The sequence below is a fragment of the Hyla sarda genome, chromosome 10 (assembly GCF_029499605.1).
Source record: "Hyla sarda isolate aHylSar1 chromosome 10, aHylSar1.hap1, whole genome shotgun sequence".
Lineage (NCBI taxonomy): Eukaryota > Metazoa > Chordata > Amphibia > Anura > Hylidae > Hyla > Hyla sarda.
Genome location: NC_079198.1, coordinates 114910480 through 114932825, shown reverse-complemented (window position 1 = coordinate 114932825; position 22346 = coordinate 114910480). Strand labels below are relative to the sequence as shown.

At 44.6% G+C, this 22346-nt stretch overlaps 1 protein-coding gene across 3 annotated transcripts in view; it reads right to left on the bottom strand.

The window, feature by feature from the left end:
• Window positions 1-21185, bottom strand: part of LOC130294562 (uncharacterized) — a 52506-nt gene extending 31321 nt beyond the window's left edge. Inside the window, exons 1-10 of one of the 3 annotated variants that reach the window (XM_056544565.1) lie at window positions 21062-21185; window positions 18650-18762; window positions 15200-15326; window positions 8158-8262; window positions 6084-6179; window positions 5928-5981; window positions 4547-4657; window positions 4034-4093; window positions 1253-1339; window positions 764-846 (exon numbers count right to left, since the gene is read on the bottom strand). In XM_056544565.1, coding sequence (XP_056400540.1) covers window positions 764-846; window positions 1253-1339; window positions 4034-4093; window positions 4547-4657; window positions 5928-5981; window positions 6084-6179; window positions 8158-8262; window positions 15200-15326; window positions 18650-18661 — 735 coding nt within the window. In that variant the 5' untranslated portion in view covers window positions 18662-18762; window positions 21062-21185. The remainder of the gene's footprint in view (window positions 1-763; window positions 847-1252; window positions 1340-4033; window positions 4094-4546; window positions 4658-5927; window positions 5982-6083; window positions 6180-8157; window positions 8263-15199; window positions 15327-18649; window positions 18763-21061) is intronic. The other 2 variants (XM_056544567.1, XM_056544566.1) reach the window with 2 other exon arrangements.
• Window positions 21186-22346: the final 1161 nt, after the last annotated feature.

Sequence of the window (22346 nt, the reverse complement as noted above, 5' to 3'; positions counted from 1 at the left end):
ATACTGTATATATAATGTGAGGGGTGGACTCACTTATGGGAGATACTGTATATAATGTGAGGGGTGGAGTCACTTATGGGATATACTGTATATATAATGTGAGGGGTGGACTCACTTATGGGATATACTGTATATAATGTGAGGGGTGGACTCACTTATGGGATATACTGTATATATAATGTGAGGGGTGGACTCACTTATGGGATATACTGTATATAATGTGAGGGGTGGAGTCACTTATGGGATATACTGTATATATAATGTGAGGGGTGGACTCACTTATGGGAGATACTGTATATAATGTGAGGGGTGGAGTCACTTATGGGATATACTGTATATAGAATGTGAGGGGTGGACTCCCTTATGGGATATACTGTATATATAATGTGAGGGGTGGACTCCCTTATGGGATATACTGTATATAATGTGAGGGGTGGACTCACTTATGGGAGATACTGTATATATAATGTGAGGGGTGTAGTTACTTATAGGATATACTGTATATATATATTTTCTCTCTAGTGTGGGGGTGGAGTTACTTATAGGATATACTGTACCTCCAGTAAAAAGAGAAGCCGTAATAGATAAAGCCAAGTGTAGTTGCTGAGTTAGATACCGTGGTAAAGTTTCAGACTCTCTCCCAGTTTTATTCCCTCCAGAACTGCAGTGTTAACAGAATTTTCGGAATACCAGATGCCAGAATAAAGGGGATTTTTTTTAAGTACAGGTCGCAAAAATAAAATCTGTAAATACCAGTTTGTACCATGTGAAGATCAGGCACTTCGCGACTTACAGATGAGGAATCTTCACCACTCTGTTGATCACCATCATTCCAGTCTGACAAATCTAACAAAAATAATAATAAAAAACAGAAGAAATGGTTTCTACATAACTTTACAATTCAGAAATGTCACATACACAACTAGACCGAGCAACTCAAACTGATGAAATGCATGGGCGGCGGCAGTAACAGAATGACGGCTGATAGCAATGGTTCCAAGCAGGGACCCCTCTCTATTATCTGCTGCCCCCTTCAAGGGGAGGAGGGATATTGGAGCATTTTTACACCTTTTTTTTAACCCCTTATCTATTCACCTTAATAGAAGAAGTGGAAGACCTATCACAGTCTGCTGTCAATCATATCCATGGAGCCTCGCAGACCAGGGTCGGGCAAGCTGGATTTATACTTGTACTGTGTCTCCATCACAAATCTATTTTAATGTTGGGCAATCATACAGGTAGAAACGCTTACCTGGCCTGGGATGTCCTAATAACTCTTCCTGCTGACTGTGGTCATCACTCACAAGGCCAAACTCCTCTTCTTCTTTGACAATAACCGCTATCAAAAAAGAGAAAAGGCTGTGATACAAGATGCAAACAATTGAATACTCACTGAACATTATATTTTTTATAGCTTTTTAACAGTCTTTAAAAAGGGGAACTCCGCTGCTCAGCGTTTGGAAAAAATAACTGTTCCGAATGCTGGAGCTGGCGCCGGGAGCTTGTGACGTCATAGCCCCGCCCCTTCATGACACCACACCCCGTCCCCTCAATGCAAGTCTATGGGAGGGGGCGTGACTGCTGTCACGCCCCCTCCCATAGACTTGCATTGAGGGGGCGGGGAGTGACGTCATGAAGGGGCGGGGCTATGACGTCACAAGCTCCCGGCGCCAGCTCCAGCATTCGGAACAGTTTCGGAGTACCCCTTTAAACCCTTTCACTTTTTTTATGTTGCAGCCTTGTGTTAAAATAAATTCAAGTTCCCCCCTATCAATCCTGACTCTGTACCCCATAATGACAAAGAGAAAAAAAAAATGTTAGAAACATTCTCAAAATTTATTAAAAAAGGAAAAATTTAGCAAGGACATAAGTATTCAGGCCCTTTGCTATATGGGTCCAATCACATGGCGGAATGTCCGAGCGGAACCCTGTGGAAAAATTTAGCTTGGAAATTGGGTACAGCAGCCTCCCATTGTTTTTGATGGTTTTCTGCTGCACGGTGCACATGGCAAAATTTCACTGGTGAAAAAGTTTTTACGGAAATTAAATTTTTGGACTCATGTTTTAGCTGAATCTTCTCTGAAATGCATTGCTGTCTATGCAGAAGGCACATGTCTGAGCAATCCCAGCACCAACTGATTGAGTCAACGCCTGCTGCACACGGAATGTCTGCCTAGAAAATATATATTGCCATGTAAATGGGCCCCTCACACTAGAAATGAAGCTCTGGCTCCTCCCATATATCGATCATTTCTGAGATGTTTTTACATCTTTATTGGAGTCACCTGTGGTAAATTCAGGTGATGGGACAGGACATTGAGAGACCCAGCCCTGTCTATATAAGGCAGGGGTCTCAAATTCCCGGAACAAAATTTTGCGGCCCGCACCAGGGATCTGTAATTTGTATCGCCCGACGCCCAGGACATGCAGTTCTGGGCACCGGGCAGGTGATTTCTTTGGGCATTTAGCCCTGCTTCGGGTAAGCAGGGCTAAATGCCGGAAGACTTCACACACTTTGGCAAACACTGCTAAATGGGACCCGGTGCACATATGACAGGGCAACCAGTCTTGCCAATCACTAAACTGCTACTTACATCTGCCTGCGAGGACTTCCTGGCGAAGGTGCACACTGTAAGTGATGTAACTTATAGCGCACACCTCTGCCAGGAAGTCCCTGCAGGCAGATGTAAGTAGCGCAGTCCAGGTGGGGAGTCTGTGCTATGGATACCTAGTGTGGGGAGTCTGTGCTACGGCTACCTAGTGTGGGGAAACTGTGCTAAGGCTACCTAGTGTGGGGGAAACTGTGCTAAGGCTACCTAGTGTGGGGGAAACTGTGCAAAGGCTACCTAGTGTGGGGGGAAACTGTGCTAAGGCTACCTAGTGTGGGGGGAAACTGTGCTAAGGCTACCTTGTGTGGGGGGAACTGTGCTAAGGCTACCTAGTGTGGGGGGAAACTGTGCTAAGGCTACCTAGTGTGGGGGGAAACTGTGCTAAGGCTACCTAGTGTGGGGGGAAACTGTGCTAAGGCTACCTTGTGTGGGGGGAAACTGTGCTAAGGCTACCTAGTGTGGGGGAAACTGTGCTAAAGCTACCTAGTGTGGGGGAAACTGTGCTAAAGCTACCAAGTGTGGGAAATCTATGCTAAGGCTACCTAATGTGGGGAAGTGCTACAGTTACCTAATGTGGGGAATTTGTGCTAGTTACCTAGTGTGGGGAATCTGTGCAATGGCTACCTTCCTAATGTGGGGAAACTGCTGCCTACCTAATGCCACCCCCCACCAAGCATTTGCACCCCCATCATCCGCCAGCTCATGCTATTACCACAGGGGTGTAGGGGGGTGTTGCTGGTGGATGATGGGGGGCTACTGCTGGTGGGGGGTGTTGCTGGTGGATGGTGAGGGTCATTATATGTGAGGGCGCATGATGGGGCATTATATGTGAGGGGCGCATGATGGGGGCATTATATGGGAGGGGCGCATGATGGGGGCATTATATGGGAGGGGCGCAAGATGGAGGCATTATATGTGAGGGGCGCATGTGGCCCAGCCTCACCCAGCCTCTACCTCCAGTGGCCCCCAGATAATTTGAGTTTGAGACCTCTGATATAAGATCTCACATATGACCATACATATTATAGAAAAAATTAGTGCATGAGGTGGAAATAATTGCCTGTAGAGCTCAGAGATGGGATTTTTTTGGAGATACAGATCTGGAGAAGAGAACAAAAATATTTTTGCTGCACTAAAAGTTCCCAAGATCACAAAAGCCTCTATAATTCTCAAATGGAAGAAGTGTGGAACAACCAGGACTCTTCCTAGAGGTGGCCAAATCCTCAAACTAAGGGGGATAGGGGCCATGGTAAGCGTGGTGACCATTAACACAATGGTCACTCTGGCTGAGCTCCACAGATTCCTTGCACATATGGGAAAAACTTCCATAAGGTCAACCATCACAGCCTAGATAAATATATAAATATATCTATACACAGGTATCTCTTTATATTATACACTCAAGCATTTAAAAAATATATTACCTTGAAAATCGTCCTCTGTGTCTGTTTCCTCCTCAGATTCATACTTGATAAGGCTGTAGTCTGTACAATATATATACGTGGATTCAATAAACATAAAACTTCAGTAGTGATGTGCTTTTTGGACCTACCATCCATCCATATAACCCTACATTACACTGAAGGCCAGTACTGGGGAGGGGAACGGCAGAAGACTGGACAGGGATTTCTTATAATGATGGAGGTGAAGGACGGATAGAAGAATACGGCCCTATGCATACGGCAGAGATTCCGTAGGTGCCGGTGAAGAGAAAAAAAGAAACTGTGATCCCTAGCCGAATGTGATCTGAGCTCAGCGCTCTTAGCCCTTCTCACTGCTGATCGCAGTTAGGATTAGGAGCGGTAAGGGTTAGGATTTGGAGCGTTACGGGTTAGGATTTGGAGCGTTACGGGTTAGGATTTGGAGCGTTACGGGTTAGGATTAGATGTTAGGGAGTGAGAATGTAGCCTTATGTTGGACAGAACTGACCTTCTTACCTCTTGAAGGGGAAGGCTCCTTATCCCCTCCTGTACTATTATACTCATCAATTGAGTATGCTTCTTGTTCAATTTTGATTGGAAATCCATTACCCTTTTTTGGTTGGGAACCTATAAAAAAAAATCATGAAGAAAAAAATAGTAATAAAAAAAATAAATAAAAAAAAGTGTTATTCCCTCTTTAAATACTAAGCTCCATTTATGTTCCACTATACAAAATCGGCAAAACAATGTGCTAGAAGGGTGTCCCAAAAATAAGCAGCTTACAGGGCACCTACTTCTGGGGTGCTCTGTGGTTTCAATTGCCCAGAAGCCACCACTGGACAAAAAAGTGGCATTAGACCGTTTCCATTGGAATCAGCTTTTGACAACTATACCTAATCTGCCTTAGACAACAGGCAGGAGTCATCAATACGAAACGCTTCTCCTTTTAAAGGGGTACTCCGCACCCCTAGACATCTTATCCCCTATCCAAAGGATAGGGGATAAGATGTCAGATCACTGGGGTACCGCTGCTAGGGACCCCCGGGATACCGGCTTCCACCTCACACCGGCAACGCTGGAGGCTTCGGATCCCGACCACAATGGCGGAAGAGCGTGATGTCACGACTCCGCCCGGTGTGACATCACGCCCCGCCCCCTCAATACAAGTCTATGGGAGGTCCGTCACGCCCCCTCCCATAGACTTGCATTGAGGGGGGCGGGGTGTGACGTCACACGGGGCGAAGTCGTGACATCACGCTCTTCCGCCATTGTGGTCGGGATCCGAAGCCTCCAGCGTTGCCGGTGTGAGGTTGAAGCCGTACATGTGGGTGCTGCAGCCGGTATCCCGGGGGTCCCCAGCAGCAGGACCCCAGCGATCTGACATCTTATCCTTTGGATAGGGGATAAGATGTCTAGGAGTGTGGAGTACCCCTTTAAGAATTACCTAATACTGTGTCAATTTGGCTATACCCCTAGACTAGTTTTTTTCCAAACACTGTTGCAAAACTACAACTTCCAGCATGCCCTGACAGCCGAAGGCTGTCCAGACATGCTGGGAGTTGTAATTTTGCAACAGCTGGAGACACAATGTTTGGAAAAAAACTAGTCTAGTCTAGGGGTATAGCCAAATTCAAGACATTGTGAGTAAGAACATCGTGGCTTATGTTTAAAGACCAAAACCCTGTACTTCGCTAGTTCTCCTCTCTGATAAAAAAAAAAAACTAATACAATTGTATCCAGACTACAAAATGCTCTGTGAGCTAAACAGCCCGGACTATAGACCGGTAGACTGTCACAAAATGCCAGCGAGACCTGAGCCACAGCTACTGATGTAGTTAGCTGACGGAGCACCGGGAGTCACATGTGGCCAAATAGGTCTGAGTTTCTGTATACTCACTGCTGGGCATCTGTTCTCGCGTTGCATCCAGCTCTGTAACATTTAACAAAGAGGCTGAAAAAAAAAAAAAAAAAAATTTTACACGTTACAGGACGTTATATAATGCTAAAAAGTGACCCCCAATAAACCTACTTTGCTTGTAATGGGAACACTCACATGTTGAGGGCTGAGCGACATTCTGCTGTTTCTCTGTACCAGGAGGGGCTTCTCCTAGATGTTCATCTTTGACCCTCAGTAAAATATCTGGAAGGTCTACAGAAAAAAAAACAAAAAACAAAAACAAACATGCAATATAATTCACCATGAGCAGAATGTAATTTATTGTTCCCTGTTATCAACCATTCTCAACTGGGGAGACAATAACGGCATTAAAGCATTAAAGAAGAAGTCTTATGCTGGTATGTACAGGAAAAACTTATCCCCGATCTAAGGGATAGGGGATAAGTTTTAGATTGAGGAGGTTCGAATGCTGTGGCCCCCCACGGTTGTCTGTACGGGGCCCCGGCTCCCCGCAGAGTGGCGTGTCAATCACCCCCGCCCGAAGCGGGGGCCACCACGCCACCTCCATATATCGCTATGGGAGAGCCGTTCAGCAATCTTCGGCTCTCCCATAAAACTATATGGAGGGGGTGTGATGCGCCACTCCGCTTCGAGCAGGGGGGTGTGATGCGCCACTCCGCTTCGAGCAGGGGGGTGTGATGTGCCACTCCGCTTCGAGCAGGGGGGTGTGATGCGCCATTCTGTTTGAGACCCAGGCCTCTGTACAGATGATCGTGGGGGCCACAGCGCTCGGACCCACTGCGATATAAAACTTACCTTCTACCCTGTGGATAGGGGATAAGTTTTTTCTGTACATACTGGCATGAGACTTCTTTAATAAGTAGCCGGTTTGCGGTGAAAATCGGTGCAAGCGTACAGGGGAAATCAATCTTGCTGCTAATATGGTAATTTCTTCTTCTGCGCAATATAAACGGCCGCTTATGTGCAACGCTTCCTTCCCCCCCCCCCCCCCCCCCCCCCCCCCAATATCATGAATATTCATAACTACTTGACTCTCACTCCATGAGGGGGGTGATGAGCGGGCAGGAGAAAGCGTTGTACATACAAGAGCATCTGCCTCCATTAGGCAGAAGAAGGAATTACCATATCGACAATAGTGATGAGCGGCAGAGGCCATATTCGAATATTCGTTCTTTTTTTTATTAAAATTTTTTCATGAGAAAATTTGTAATGAAATTCGCATAACGCGCATGCGCAATTAGATCTTCCACCTAAAAGAAGCTAGGGATCAGTGTTCAGTCTGGAAGTGCCGATATTTGCATAAATGAATAGTCGTCATTACGAATATATATCACTATATTCAAAATATTCGCGCTCAACACTGATCATCAACAACATGAATTTCTCCTGAAAAGCTGTGCTAATTTTCACCATCATAGAACCGTTAGAAACAGGGTGACCCGCATTATCTACCTGTATATTCAGGTTAGTGGGGGGTGACCCTGCTGGCACTTTTCTCTAAAATGGAGCTCGTCTGGTGCAGTGAGACGGAGACTGAAGAACATAAGGCCAGTTTCACACTACAGAATCTCCGGTCGGATTGCGGGGGGCAGCCTAAGAACTGCACAGACACTGATGTCCCTATAGACGCAAATGCCTGCGAAGCGTTATTTAACATTCTGGTGACATTGTTTTTGGAGGGGATTTTCTGGGCGGAAAGTCCACAGTGTGCACTGTGCAGTGGAATACCATTGCCAGCAATGGGACTCTGCTGCGCCGGAATTTCCTAGTGGAGTATCAAAACTGAATTCTGCTCTGAAATTCCATAGTGTGAAAACAGCCTAACCACATGCTGTTCCCGGCTCATTCTAAAGATTGCTGGGGTCTGAACACTCAGGGTATATTCATCATACATCAGGGTATATTCATCATACATCCGCATTCATTTGGGTGGTTTGTGGCTTGTATGGAATCCACATGCTGGAATTCTGTAGTGTGAATGGCAGTGCGGAATCCCATTCAAGTCTATTGGGCTTTATTTTGATGCGGAATCCGCATGTGGAAGTTCTGCCGTGTGAATAGACCATCAAAACTGATTAAAACTTTTACAGTGTCTCTGCCACATGGGAATGACAGGAACACTATTAAAGTTCCACCCAAAGATTTAATGAAACCCCTTCAAGCAAGTGCCCAGTGCCTGTCTGAGGACCCCCATTAGACCCTCACTCACCTCTGGTGCCTGTATTCTTCTCTACAGACTGACTGTTTACACGAACAGAGGATTCATTTGCTTTCTTAACGTTAAAGACAATCTCTGGATTAATGATGGTGTAACCTGCAAAGACAATGGCATTAATACTTTTGCATGTGACAATGTATAATACGGTTGGGGTGCCATATGGTCCTATGGGAGTGTTTTTCAAACAGTGTGTCTCCAGCTGTTGCAAAACTACAACTCCCAGCATGCCCGGACAGCCAAAGGCTGTCCGGGCATACTGGGAGTTGTAGTTTTGCAACAGCTGGAGACACACTGTTTGAAAAACAGTGTCCTATCGGGTCATGATATTCCAGATTATAGGGTATCCAATAAATGATCATCTTATATTAGGAAAACCAACCCCATTTCCAAAGTGAAACCGTCTCTCCATTTTGATTGAAGGGAGTTATACAAGTTATATTCCACTGGAAACATTTATTTTATTTCTTTTTTAAATTAACTGATGATAGAAAGTTAAAACAGATTTGTAAATTACTTCTGGTTAAAAAAAATCTTAATCCTTCCAGTACTTATCAGTTGCTGTATGTTACACAGGAAGTTCTTTTCTTTTTGAATTTCCTTTCTGCCTGACCACAGTGCTCTCTGCTGACACCTCTGTCCGTATCAGGAACTGTCCAGAGTAGGATAGGTTTGCTATGGGAATTTGCTCCTGCTCTGGACAGTTCCTAAAATGGACAGAGGTGTCAGCAGAGAGCACTGGGGTCAGACTGAAAAGAAATTCAAAAAGAAAAAGAATTTTTGTCGAGCATACAGCACCTGATAAGTACTAGAAGAAGACTTAAGATTTTTTAATAGAAGTAATTAAAAAATCTGTTTAACTTTCTGGCACCAGTTGATTTAAAAAAAAAAAATTATAATATATATATATATATATATATATATATATATATATATATATATATATATATATTTTTTTTTTTTTTTTTATAATTTTATATTTTTTTTTTTCACACGGAGTACCCCTTTAAAGCAAGGTATTGGCCCCCACAATTCCTAGGAATAACTCTTTAGAGCCCTACTGATATACTTACAAAAACTCTCTCCTTACAGTGGGGATCAAATGTTTGGGCACCCCAGGTAAAAATTTGTATTAACCTCTTCAGGACATAGGGCGTATGGATACGCCCTGAATCCCGAGTCCTTAAGGACCGAGGGCGTATCCATACGCCCGTGGGAATTCCGGCCCCCACCGCTAGCCGGTTGGGGACCGGAGCCGGATGCCTGCTGAAATCGTTCAGCAGGCATCCCGGCATATCGCCCAGGGGGGTCATTATGCCCCCCCATGTCGGCGATCGCCGCAGATCGCTGGACAATTCAGTCCAGCGATCTGCGGCGATTCCGGGTCAATCGGGTCTCCGGTGACCCGGTGACCCGGAATTACTGGCTGTTCGGGGCCGTCTCTGACGGCCCCGAACAGCCAGAGCCTGCAGGGGTGAGGTGGCACTGGTGCCACCTCACGATCGCCCTGATTCGTCGGCCGGATTACCGGCCGACCAATCAGGGCGCCTGCTGCGGGTGTCACTCCCGCACCCGCCCCTCTTCCGGAGGACGTGAGCGGGTGCGGGAAGACGACCCCCGGTGCTGGGGACCCCGATCCCCGGCGCCCCTGTTGGGATCGGGGCCCCAGGAGCAGCTGCGGCGGCGGGACTGACCTGCAGCGTCTGGATCGTTGGAGGTGAGTGACAGCCTCCTGCTGTTGCTTAGCAACAGCTCCCAGCATGCAAAAAGGGCATGCTGGGAGCTGTAGTTATGCAACAGCAGGAGGCAGACCACCACAACTCCCAGCATTCCCTTATGGGCATGCTGGGACTTATGGTTTTGCAACAGCTGGAGGCACATTCTTTCTATGGAAAAGTGTACCTTCAGCTGTTGTATAACTACAACTCCCAGCTTGCACAAACAGCTAAAGTGCATGCTGGGAGTTGTAGTGGTGCATCTGCTGGTTGCATAACTACAACTCCCAGCATGCCCGTTGGCTGTCGGTGACTGCTGAGAGTTGTAGTTTTGCAACAGCTGAAGGCACACTGATTGTGAAACTCAGAGTTTTTTTTTACCTAACTCAGTGTTTCACGACCGGTGTGCCTCCAGCTGTTGCAAACTACAACTCTCAGCAGTCACCGTACACCATGCACCGTACATGCTGGGAGTTGTAGTTTTGCAACAGCTGGAGGCACACTGGTTGTGAAACACTGAGTTAGGTCACAAACTCAGTGATACATAACCAGTGTGCCTACAGTTGTTGCAAAACTGCAACTCTCAGCAGTCACCGACAGCCAATGGGCATGCTGGGAGTTGTAGTTATGCAACAGCTGGATGTCCCCCCCCCAATGTGAACGTACAGGGTACACTCACATGGGCGGAGGCTTACAGTAAGTATCCGGCTGCAAATTTGAGCTGCCGCAAACTTTCTGCTGCAGCTCAAATTGCCAGCGAGAAACTACTGTGAACCCCCCGCCCGTGTGACTGTACCCTAAAAACACTACACTACACTAACACAAAAAATAAAATAAAAAGTAAAAAACACTACATATACACATACCCCTACACAGCCCCCCTCCCCTCCCCAATAAAAATGAAAAACGTCTGGTACACCACTGTTTCCAGAACGGAGCCTCCAGCTGTTGCAAAACAACTCCCAGTATTGTCGGACAGCCGTTGACTGTCCAGGCATGCTGGGAGTTTTGCAACAGCTGGAGGCACCCTGTTTGGGAATCACTGGCGTAGAATACCCCTATGTCCACCCCTATGCAATCCCTAATTTAGGCCTCAAATGCGCATGGCGCTCTCACTTTGGAGCCCTGTCGTATTTCAAGGCAAGAGTTTAGGGCCACATATGGGGTATCGCCGTACTCGGGAGAAATTGTGTTACAAATTTTGGGGGGTATTTTCTGCTTTTACCCTTTTTAAAAATGTAAAATTTTTGGGAAAACAAGCATTTTAGGTAAAAAAAAAAAAATTTTTTTACATATGCAAAAGTCGTGAAACACCTGTGGGGTATAAAGGTTCACTTAACCCCTTGTTACGTTCCCCGAGGGGTCTAGTTTCCAAAATGGTATGCCATGTGGTTTTTTTTTGCTATCCTGGCACCATAGGGGCTTCCTAAATGCGGCATGCCCCCAGAGCAAAATTTGCGTTCAAAAAGCCAAATGTGACTCCTTCTCTTCTGAGACCTGTAGTGCGCCAGCAGAGCACTTTTCACCCCCATATGGGGTGTTTTCTGAATCGGGAGAAATTGGGCTTCAAATTTTTAGGGGTATTTTCTGCTATTACCCTTTTTAAAAATAAATTTTTTTTGGGAAAACAAGCATTTTAGGCGAAATTTTTTATTTATTTTTTACATTTGCAAAAGTCGTGAAACACCTGTGGGGTATTAAGGTTCACTTTATCCCATGTTACATTCCCCGAGGGGTCTAGTTTCCAAAATGGTATGCCATGTGGGTTTTTTTTGCTGTTCTGGCACCATAAGGGCTTCCTAAAGGTAACATGCCCCCCAAAAACCATTTCAGAAAAACGTACTCTCCAAAATCCCCTTGTCGCTCCTTCCCTTCTGAGCCCTCTACTGCGCCCGCCGAACACTTTACATAGACATATGAGGTATGTGCTTACTTGAGAGAAATTGGGCTACAAATACAAGTAAAAATTTTGTCCTTTTACCCCTTGTAAAAATTCAAAAATTGGGTCTACAAGAACATGCGAGTGTAAAAAATGAAGATTGTGAATTTTCTCCTTCACTTTGCTGCTATTCGTGTGAAACACCTAAAGGGTTAAAACGCTGACTGAATGTCATTTTGAATACTTTGGGGGGTGTAGTTTTTATAATGGGGTCATTTATGGGGTATTTCTAATATGAAGACCCTTAAAATCCACTTCAAACCTGAACTGGTCCCTGAAAAATACTGAGTTTGAAAATTTTGTGAAAAATCGGAAAATTGCTGCTGACCGTTGAAGCCCTCTGGTGTCTTCCAAAAGTAAAAACACGTCAATTTTATGATGCAGATATAAAGTAGACATATTGTATATGTGAACCAAAAAAAAATGTATTCGTAATATCCATTTTCCTTACAAGCAGAAAGCTTCAAAGTTAGAAAAATGCGAAATTTTCAAATTTTTCATCAAATTTACGGATTTTTCACCAAAAAAGGATGCAAGTATCGATAAAAATTTACCACTATGTTAAAGTAGAATATGTCACGAAAAAACAATCTCGGAATCAGAATAACTAAAAGCATTCCAGAGTTATTAATGTTTAAAGTGACAGTGGTCAGATGTGCAAAAAACGCTCCGGTCCTTAAGGCCAAAATGGGCTCCGTCCTGAAGGGGTTAATGTCCATAAAGAAGCCAAGGAAAGATGGAAAAATCTCCAAAAGGCATCAAATTACAGATTAATGTGAAAAAGACAAAAAACAACAAGGTGCGCTCCTAGTGTGGACGGTATAGCAGAGTGGCTTCAATGTGCACAAAAATTGAAGGCTTACCACATCGTGTTGTGCTAAGAGCACAACACCTCAGCAGGCATATAGACTTGCAGGAAGAAATGGAGGTCAGCAGCCACGGTTTCCTTTCCAGGTTCCTCTCGGTCGCTGGATGGGCAATGAAAAGTGGTGGATAAAATCCAGGAAAACAGGAATTACCATACGGCGCTTTTACTCCTTGGACAGATGCAGGCAACAGTCCATATGACAGGTTAGTTCTTTATTGTGCATAATGAGCATATTGAGCACAATAAAGAACTAACCTGTCATATGGACTGTTGCCTGCATCTGTCCAAGGAGTAAAAGCGCCGTATGGTAATTCCTGTTTTCCTGGATTTTATCCACCACTTTTCAAATTACAGATTAGACATTCTTATAATATGTCAACAAAAGTTAGATTTTATTTCCATCATTTACACATTCAGAATAACAGAAAACAAAAAAATGGCTTCTGCAAAAGTTTGGGCACCCTGCAGAGTTAATATCTTGTACTGCCCCCTTTGGCAAGTATCACAGCTTGTAAATGCTTTCTGTAGCCAGCCAAGAGTCTTTCAATTCTTGTTTGAGGTATCTTTGCCCATTCTTCCTTACAAAAGTCTTCCAGTTCTTTGAAAATCTATGGATAGACCTTAAAAGAGCAGTGCGTGACAGACAGCCAAGAAATCTCTATTATGTTGAGGTCAGGAGATTGTGAAGGCCATGGCAAAACCTTCAGTTTACGCCTCTTGATGTAATCCCCCGTGGATTTTGAGGTGTGTTTAGGATCATAATCCATTTGTAGAAGCCATCCTCTCTTTAACTTCAGCTTTTTCACAGATGGCATCAAGTTATCATCCAAAATTTGCTGAAATTTTATTGAATCCATTTTTCCTTCTACTCGTGAGATGTTCCCTATGCCACTGGCTGCAATACAACCCCAAAGCGTGATTGATCCACCCCCATGCTTAACAGTTGGACAGAGGTTCTTTTCATTAAATTCTGTTTCTATTCTTCTCCAAACATACCTTTGCTCATTCCGGCCAAAAAGTTCAATTTTAACCTCATCGGTCCACAGAACTTGTTTCCAAAATGCATCAGGCTTGTCTATATGTTCATTTGCAAAGTTCTAACACTGATTTTTGTGGTGAGGACGTAGAAGAGGTTTTCTTCTGATGACTCTTCCATGAAGACCATATTTGTACAAGTATCTCTTTATAGTGGAATAGTGTACCACAACTCCAGTGTCTGCCAGATCTTTCTGGAGGGATTGTGCAGTCAAACGTGGGGTTTGAATGGTTTTTCTCACAATCCTGCGAGCTGTACAGTCTGATATTTTTCTTGGTCTTCCAGATCTTGCTTTAACTTCCACTATTCCTGATGAATGCCATTTCTTAATTACATTCCGAACAGAGGATATTTACATCTGAAAACCTTTTGCCATCTTCTTATAGCCTTCTCCAGCTTTGTGAGTGTCAACTATTTTCAGTTTTCTAGACAACTGCTTAGAAGAACCCATTGTGCTGATTGTTGGGGCAAGGTCAGAAGAGTCTGGGCATTTAAAGGGGTACTCCGGCACCAAGACATCTTATCCCCTATCCAAAAGATAGGGGGATAAGATGTCTGATGGTGGGGGTCCCACCGCTGGGGACCCCCGTGATCTTGCACGCCGCACCCAGTTAAAAATCAGTCCCCGAAGAATGTTCGCTCCAGGTCTGATTACTGTCGATCATGGGGCCGGAGCATTGTGACGTCACGGCTCCGCCCCCGTGTGGCGTCACGCTCCGCCCCCTAAATGCAAGCCTATGGGAGGGGGCCTGACAGCTGTCAACCCCATCCGAAACCTCCAAGGTTGCGGATCAACAGATAAACGGAATCTCAAACAAAAAATAACATATCAATCTACTGGAGGTGCGGCTGTAGGTTTTCTTCAATACAGTTACCACAGACTTGAACGGTTACTCGGCACACATCTATGCCTTCCTCAGGTCTGTGTAAAAACACTTCCCCGTGTGAGCGATGTGGCTTGTATCTCTGTGTAGCCAAAGAGAAACAAAACATTGCTCACACTGGGAGGTGTTCTTACACAGATCTGAGGAAGGCATAAGTGTGTGCCGAAACGCGTTGTCCTGATTACTCTGAAGTGTTATATTAAACTGTTAAAGTCACTGGGGACACTGAATTAAAAGAAACCTACAGCAGCACTGTAGATCTGTTTTTTTTTTTTTTTTGCTTTAGATTCCACTTCATGCAATTGCAAGTCATATAGGCCAGGCTGAGCTGCAGCATGCAAGCATTCTCCCTCCCCCCCTCTGTACAACTGATTTACAAGGATCAGTGCTAGAAGCCAAGCAACCAACCATGGGATAAGAGACAGGTGTCACTTTGTGTTATCTCCTATTAGCCCATGTCTGCCATTCTGGTCATGATATAGATGTGACAGATTCTTTTAAAAGAAAACCAAGTGATTATTTGTTGTGCAAAGCAGTGAGTTACTACAACCAAGTATTATAACACTGAGCAAACCTTTCCATCTCCAGACTCACCCAGGGATATTATAGCTTCATGTATCTCTTTTACTACAGTCTTGTAAATCTCCTTCTGCCAGTCCTCCAGATGCATCCATTGTTTTTCTGTAAAGGACGCAGCAACATCCTGGAATGTAATGGGACCCTATACAAAAACAAAAAGGTTTAAAAGAGAACCTGTCAGGCTCCTGGTCCTAGACACATTGGGGGAGATTTATCAAAACCTGTCCAGAGGAAAAGTTGCTGAGTTGCCCATAGCAACCAATCAGATCCCTTCTTTCATTTTTCAGAGGCCTTTTCAAAAAATGAAAGAAGCGATCTGATTGGTTGCTATGGGCAACTGGGCAACTTTTTCTCTGGATAGGTTTTGATGAATCTCCCCCATTGGCCCCAGGACCTGCCAGGTGGGGAGCATTCTGACTATGTTATTCTATCGTCTATGCCAGTGTTTCCCAACCAGGGTGCCTCCAGCTGTGGCCAAACTTCAACTCCCAGCATGCCCGGACAGCCAAAGGCTGTCCGGGCATGCTGGGAGTTGTAGTTTGGCAACAGCTGGAGGCACCCTGGTTGGGAAACACAGGTCTATGCAATGCTGTATAGAACTAAAAAAAATTTATATTAAATAAACTTCTTTCTGCTGTCATGCTATCAACTAGAGATGAGCGAACTTACAGTAAATTCGATTCGTCACGAACTTCTCGGCTCGGCAGTTGCTGACTTTTCCTGCATAAATTAGTTCAACTTTCAGGTGCTCCGGTGGGCTGGAAAAGGTGGTTACAGTCCTAGGAGACTCTTTCTTAGGACTGTATCAACCTTTTCCAGCCACCGGAGCACCTGAAAGCTAAACTAATTTATGCAGGAAAAGTCAGCAACCGCCGAGCTGAGAAGTTCGTGACGAATCGAATTTACTGTAAGTTCGCTCATCTCTACTATCAACCAACCCTGACGGTTGGAGTGCCCGACTAGCACTGAAGCCACCATGTCCACTCCTCCATGACTGAAAAGCAGTCACACAAACAAGTGCACATAACAGCATTAAAATGCTGCTTTCCGCACCTGTCAGACCATCTGCAGCCTGTTAAGTCCCTGGTGTCCCCACACACTGGCCCTGGGACCTGACAGGTTGCCGATCTGGTTTAAAAGGGTACGCAGGATCAACTGGTGCCAGAAAGTTATACAGATTTGTAAATGACTTCCTTTTAAAAATCTTAATCCTTCCAGTACTTATCAGCTGCTGTACACTACAGAAAGTTGTATAGCTCTCTCCAGTATGACCACAGTGCTCTCTGCCGCCACCCAGAGCATTAGCAAATCCCCATAGCAAAACCTCTCCTACTCCGGACAGTTCCTGAGATGGACAGAGGTGTCAGCAGAGAGCATTGTGGTCAGACTGGAAAGCTTCCTCTGGAGCATACAGCAGCTGATAAGTAGTGGAAGGATTAATATTTTTAAATAGAAGTACTTTAGAAATCTGGTTACCCTCTGGCACCAGTTGAACTCAAAACATTAGTTTTTCACTGGAATACCCCTTTAACGCTGGGTTCACACCACGTTTTTGCAATACAGTTCACGTATACATTTTCAATACGAAAACCGTACGGAACCGTATTGAAAACCGTATGCATTGACTCTCCATTGAAAACCGTATACCAAACGATGCATCAGGTTGTGTCCGTTTTGCATCCTGTACGGTTTTGTAAGTTTTTTCCCCCGTTCCCAAAACAGTAGCCAACAACGGTTTTTTGGTCCGGGTGAAAAAGCGTATTGAACACATTTTTTTTTTTTTTTTTTTTTTTTTTTAAACATGGGAGTCAACGTGAACCGTACAGAACCATACGTGCGCACGGTTCCATCCGGTTTTCACCGTACATTTTTTGACTTTGCATAGTTTTTTTTTTCTTGGAATTTCAATCAAACAAGTGAAACTTTATTCATAATGGAATAAAAAGTTAAAAACATATAAGTTTTTTTGTTAACAAATGGATGCAACCGGACATCATTTTTCAAACCGTATACGGATTAAAATTTGTACACACGTTTTTAGTCCGGTTTTGACAAATCCGTTTATTCTAAATCAAAAACCTGATACAGGAACTGTATTGCAAAAATGTGGTGTGAACCCGGCCTAAGAAACCATCAGGGACAACAGCTGAAGCTGATGCTACCCATAAATTATAAGCCTGTAGAACGGGGGTCTCAAACTGGTGGCCCTCCAGATGTTGCAAAACTTCAACTCCCAGCATGCCCGGACAGCCGATGGCCGTAGAACGGGGGGGGGGTCTCAAACTGGTGGCCCTCCAGATGTTGCAAAACTTCAACTCCCAGCATGCCCGGACAGCCGTTGGCTGTCCGGGCATGCTGGGAGTTGAAGTTTTGCAACATCTGGAGGTCCACCAGTTTGAGACCCCTGCTGTAGAAGCTACAAATATGTTTTACATACTGATCCTTCAAGCAAATAAAAGTCCATGTAAAATATGTACTGGCTGGGTCCGCCAAAGGAAGACAGATCCTCTACTATGGTTGGTGGAGAGAGCAGACAGTTTATACAGAAAAGGAGTTGCCTACATGAGAGAGACACTTTCAGCAATGGTGCCTATATAATAAAAATTAGAGATGAGGGAACTTACAGTAAATTCGATTCGTCACGAACTTCTCGGCTCGGCAGTTGATGACTTTTCCTGCATAAATTAGTTCAGCTTTCAGGTGCTCCCGTGGGCTGGAAAAGGTGGACACAGTCCTAAGAGACTCTTTCCTAGGATTGTATCCACCTTTTCCAGCCCACGGGAGCACCGGAAAGCTGAACTAATTTATGCAGGAAAAGGCATCAACTGCCGAGCCGAGAAGTTCGTGACGACTCGAATTTACTGTAAGTTCGCTCATCTCTAATAAAAATCGCTGCCAAGGGGGGCTTCAACAAAGTCCTAAGTAAAGGGTCTGAATACTTATGTTACTGCAAGATTTTAGTTTTTCGTGTCAAATAGATTAGCAAAGATTTTTTTTAACTTTATCATTATGGGGGTACTGAATGTGTGAGTGGGGAGTGCAGAATGATTGGTGGAAACGTGTTTTTATTTTATTTATTTTTTTAGCTCAAAGACGCAGCATAACGAAATAAACAAGCGAGAGGGTATGAAGACTAGAGATGAGCGAACTTACAGTAAATTCGATTCGTCACGAACTTCTCGGCTCGGCAGTTGATGACTTTTCTTGCGTAAATTAGTTCAGCCTTCAGGTGCTCCGGTGGGCTGGAAAAGGTGGATACATTCCTAGGAAAGAGTCTCCTAGGACTGTATCCACCTTTTCCAGCCCACCGGAGCACCGGAAAGCTGAACTAATTTATGCAGGATAAAGTCATCAACTGCCGAGCCGAGAAGTTCGTGACAAATCGAATTTACTGTAAGTTCGCTCATCTCTAATGAAGACTTTCGGAATGCTTGTAATTCAGTAGATTGAGCAATGCTCTCTTACCTGAATAGTCATTTTGTAAGTGTCCAATATCTTAAATTCTTAGGGAAAATGCGGATGTCTAGATGAGACAGGAAGCCATTCAGAATTTCTGCCAAGACACGAGATCCCACTGTCTGAAAAATAAGAAGCGTAAACTAAAACTATATGAATAGCCCCCTCTACCTATCGGTACTTACAGGGCTTCCTACATAGGATAAAGGGGCTGCAGTACTAGTTAAAGGGGTACTCCAGCATTCTGATCATTTTGTGTCGAGGCCGTGATGTCTCTTCCACACCCCCTAGTGATGTCACACCACGCCCCCTCCATTCATGTCTACGGGAGGGGGCGTGTCGGCACTGCATACATTTTTATGGGAGTGCCGAAAAGATAAGAGTACAGCTCTCTGGCATCATTGGCGCTCCCATAGAAATGAACGGAGTGCATGTCGTCTACCGGCAGACAACACGCTGATAGTGCCGGGGTCCCAGAGACTGTGGTGGGCCCCAATGGTCAGACCCCTCCCCCGATCAGCTACTTATCCCCTATCCTGTGAATATGGAATAAGTTAATTTTGGCCCAAAATTAAAGGGGTACTCTGGTGGAAATTTTTATTTATTTCTTTATTTTTTTATGAACTGGTGCGAGAAAGTTAAACAGATTTGTAAATTACTTCTATTAAAAAAATCTTTACCCTTCTAGTACTTTTAAGCAGCTGTATGTTACAGAGGAAATTCTTTTTTTTTTTTTTTACAAATTTACAAGTCTGTTTAACTTTCTGGCACCAGTTGATTAAAAAAAATAAATAAAATATATATATATATATATATATATATATATACATACACACACACACTGTGTGTGTATGTATGTATATATATATATATATATATATATATATATATATATATATGTTTTCCACCGGAGTACCCCTTTAAAGGAAGAAGGAGGGCACTGCAAGGTAAGCGGTCTATGTAATTTCCATTCATGTCTATGGGCGTTACAAAAAAAAAACACAATAAACAAAACAACACATTACAGCCCGCCACAACCAGGACGACCAGGAACGAGGGGCCCAGTAGTAGAGACAGATGGAGGTCCCATCTCTATCAGACCCTTATGGTATATACTGCCAGCTGTGCACAGAATAAGCCAGGGTGGACCCCCACCCATCGCAATATGACGTAAGCAATATGCCACAACATTATGGGGGAGATTTATCAAAACCTGTGCAAAGGATAAGTTGCCCAGTTGCCCATAGCAACCAATCAGATCGCATCTTTCTTTTTTAACAAGGCCTCTGCAAAATGAAAGAAGAGATCTGATTGGTTGCTATGGGCAACTGGGCAACTTTTCCTCTGGACGGGTTTTGATAAATCTCCCTCTATGTGAATGTGCATTCAAAGTATAAAACAAAAGTGTATATCACTTATTTTACAAAGTTATCCCCAATTACACTACTGAGCAGCTGAGGGGCCACAACTACTTCTGTGCCATAGTCCCATCTTCTGCCACCAGATGTGTTTCCAGCCATACAAGATCTCCACCATTGCAAACTACAACTCCCAGCATGGCTTGAGAGCCGAAGGCATGCTGGGAGTTGTAGCTTTGCAACAGCTGGAGGTATCCTGGTTGGGAAACACTTAGCTAGAGAGCCACAAGTTGGGTAAAATTGCTACAGAACAGTGCTCCCCGATCTGTGGCTCTCAAGCTGTTGCAAACTACAACTCCCAGCATGCCCCAAGAACCGAAGGCATGCTGGGAGTTGTAAATTTGCAATAGCTAGAGCAGTGTTTTTTCCAACCAGGGTGCTTCCAGCTGTTGCAAAACTACAACTCCCAGCATTCCCGGGCATGCTGGGAGTTGTAGTTTTGCAATAGCTAGAGCAATGTTTCCCAACCAGGGTGCCTCCAGCTGTTGCAAAATTACAACTCCCAGCATGCCCGGACAGCCACAAGTTGGGTAAAATTGCTACAGAACAGGGCTTCCCAACCTGTGGCTCTCAAGCTGTTGCAAACTACAACTCCCAGCATGCCCTGAAAACCGAAGGCATGCTGGGTATTGTAATTTTGCAATAGCTAGAGCAGTGGCACTCAGGGTGTTGCATTACTACAACTCCCATCATGCCTTCGGCTGTCCAGGCATGCTAGGGGTTGTAGTTCTGCACTGGCTGGAGAAACACAAGTTGGGTAAAATTGCTGCAAAACAGTCTTCCCCAACCTGTGGCTCTCAAGCTGTTGCAATCTACAACTCCCATCATGTCCTCAGATGTCAGGCATGCTGGGAGTTGTAGTTTTGCACGGTAGACGTACATGTCTACCATGGCAATGCTAACAGGAAGCTGTGCACCCCGCTGACATGTTACCAGGTGAACACAGCTGCCCTGAGTCAGCCCCGCACCCACTTATACACCCGAACCTGGAGCCGACACTGACCCGCAGGAACCTTCACACTGTAGTCGGGCCGCCTGGATGCAAAACATTCTACTTCCTTTCCACGTGAGTCAATGGACGTAGTCCGCGCATGCGCGATACTCTTTTTTTTTTTTTTTTTACAGAAGAGTAGAATTCGCGCGTGCGCAGTATACCCCAGCCGCCCCGATGCCTTACTTTACATCACGCTCAAATAAAAAAAAAAAAATAGATAAAAACATCCGATGGGTCCTGCGCATGCGCGACAATTGTTATTTAGTTGTCAATAGGTTGTGTATACTTTTTAATGTTGGCTCAGTTGCTAAGGCAGTGTTTCCCAACCAGGGTGCCTCCAGCTGTTGCAAAACTAGAAACGGGCCTGCGCATGCGCGACAATTGTTATTTAGTTGTCAATAGGTTGTGTATACTTTTTAATGTTGGCTCAGTTGCTAAGGCAGTGTTTCCCAACCAGGGTGCCTCCAGCTGTTGCAAAACTACAACTCCCAGCATGCCCGGACAGCCTTCGGCTGTCCGGGCATGCTGGGAGTTGTAGTTTTGCAACAGCTGGAGGCACCCTGGTTGGGAAACACTGTGATAAGGACACGTGCTACTGGGGAGAGCAAAGAGGTGAAGGGAGTCACTGCTATGGGGGAGATTTATCAAAACCTGTGCAGAGGAAGAGCATGCAGTTGCCCATAGCAACCAATCAGATCGCTACTTTCATTTTTAAAAAGGCCTCTGAAAAATGAAAGAAGGAATCTGATTGGTTGCTATGGGCAACTGCCCCACTCCAACTCTATTCCATCCCACACATAGTTACTAGAGATGAGCGAACTTACAGTAAATTTGATTCGTCACGAACTTCTCGGCTCGGCAGTTGATGACTTTTCCTGCATAAATTAGTTCAGCTTTCCGGTGCACCGGTGGGCTGGAAAAGGTGGATACAGTCCTAGGAAAGAGTCTTCTAGGACTGTATCCACCTTTTCCAGCCCACCGGAGCACCTGAAAGCTGAACTCATTTACGCAGGAAAAGTCATCAACTGCCGAGCCGAGAAGTTTGTGTCGAATCGAATTTACTGTAAGTTCGCTCATCTCTAATAGTTACATTATTTATGAATTAATCATTTTAGTTACAAATAATTAGTCTCAGTAGATAATATGGCGTAATGAAGGGTGCAAAAAAAAAAAAGGCTGAAAAGATGGAGTAGAGAAAAATGGGAAGGACATCACCAAAAATCACTAAGATAGGAAGAAGTTGGAGGGAAACCTTTACAGGAAGAAGTGATTCACCGTAGACGCCATCATGAAA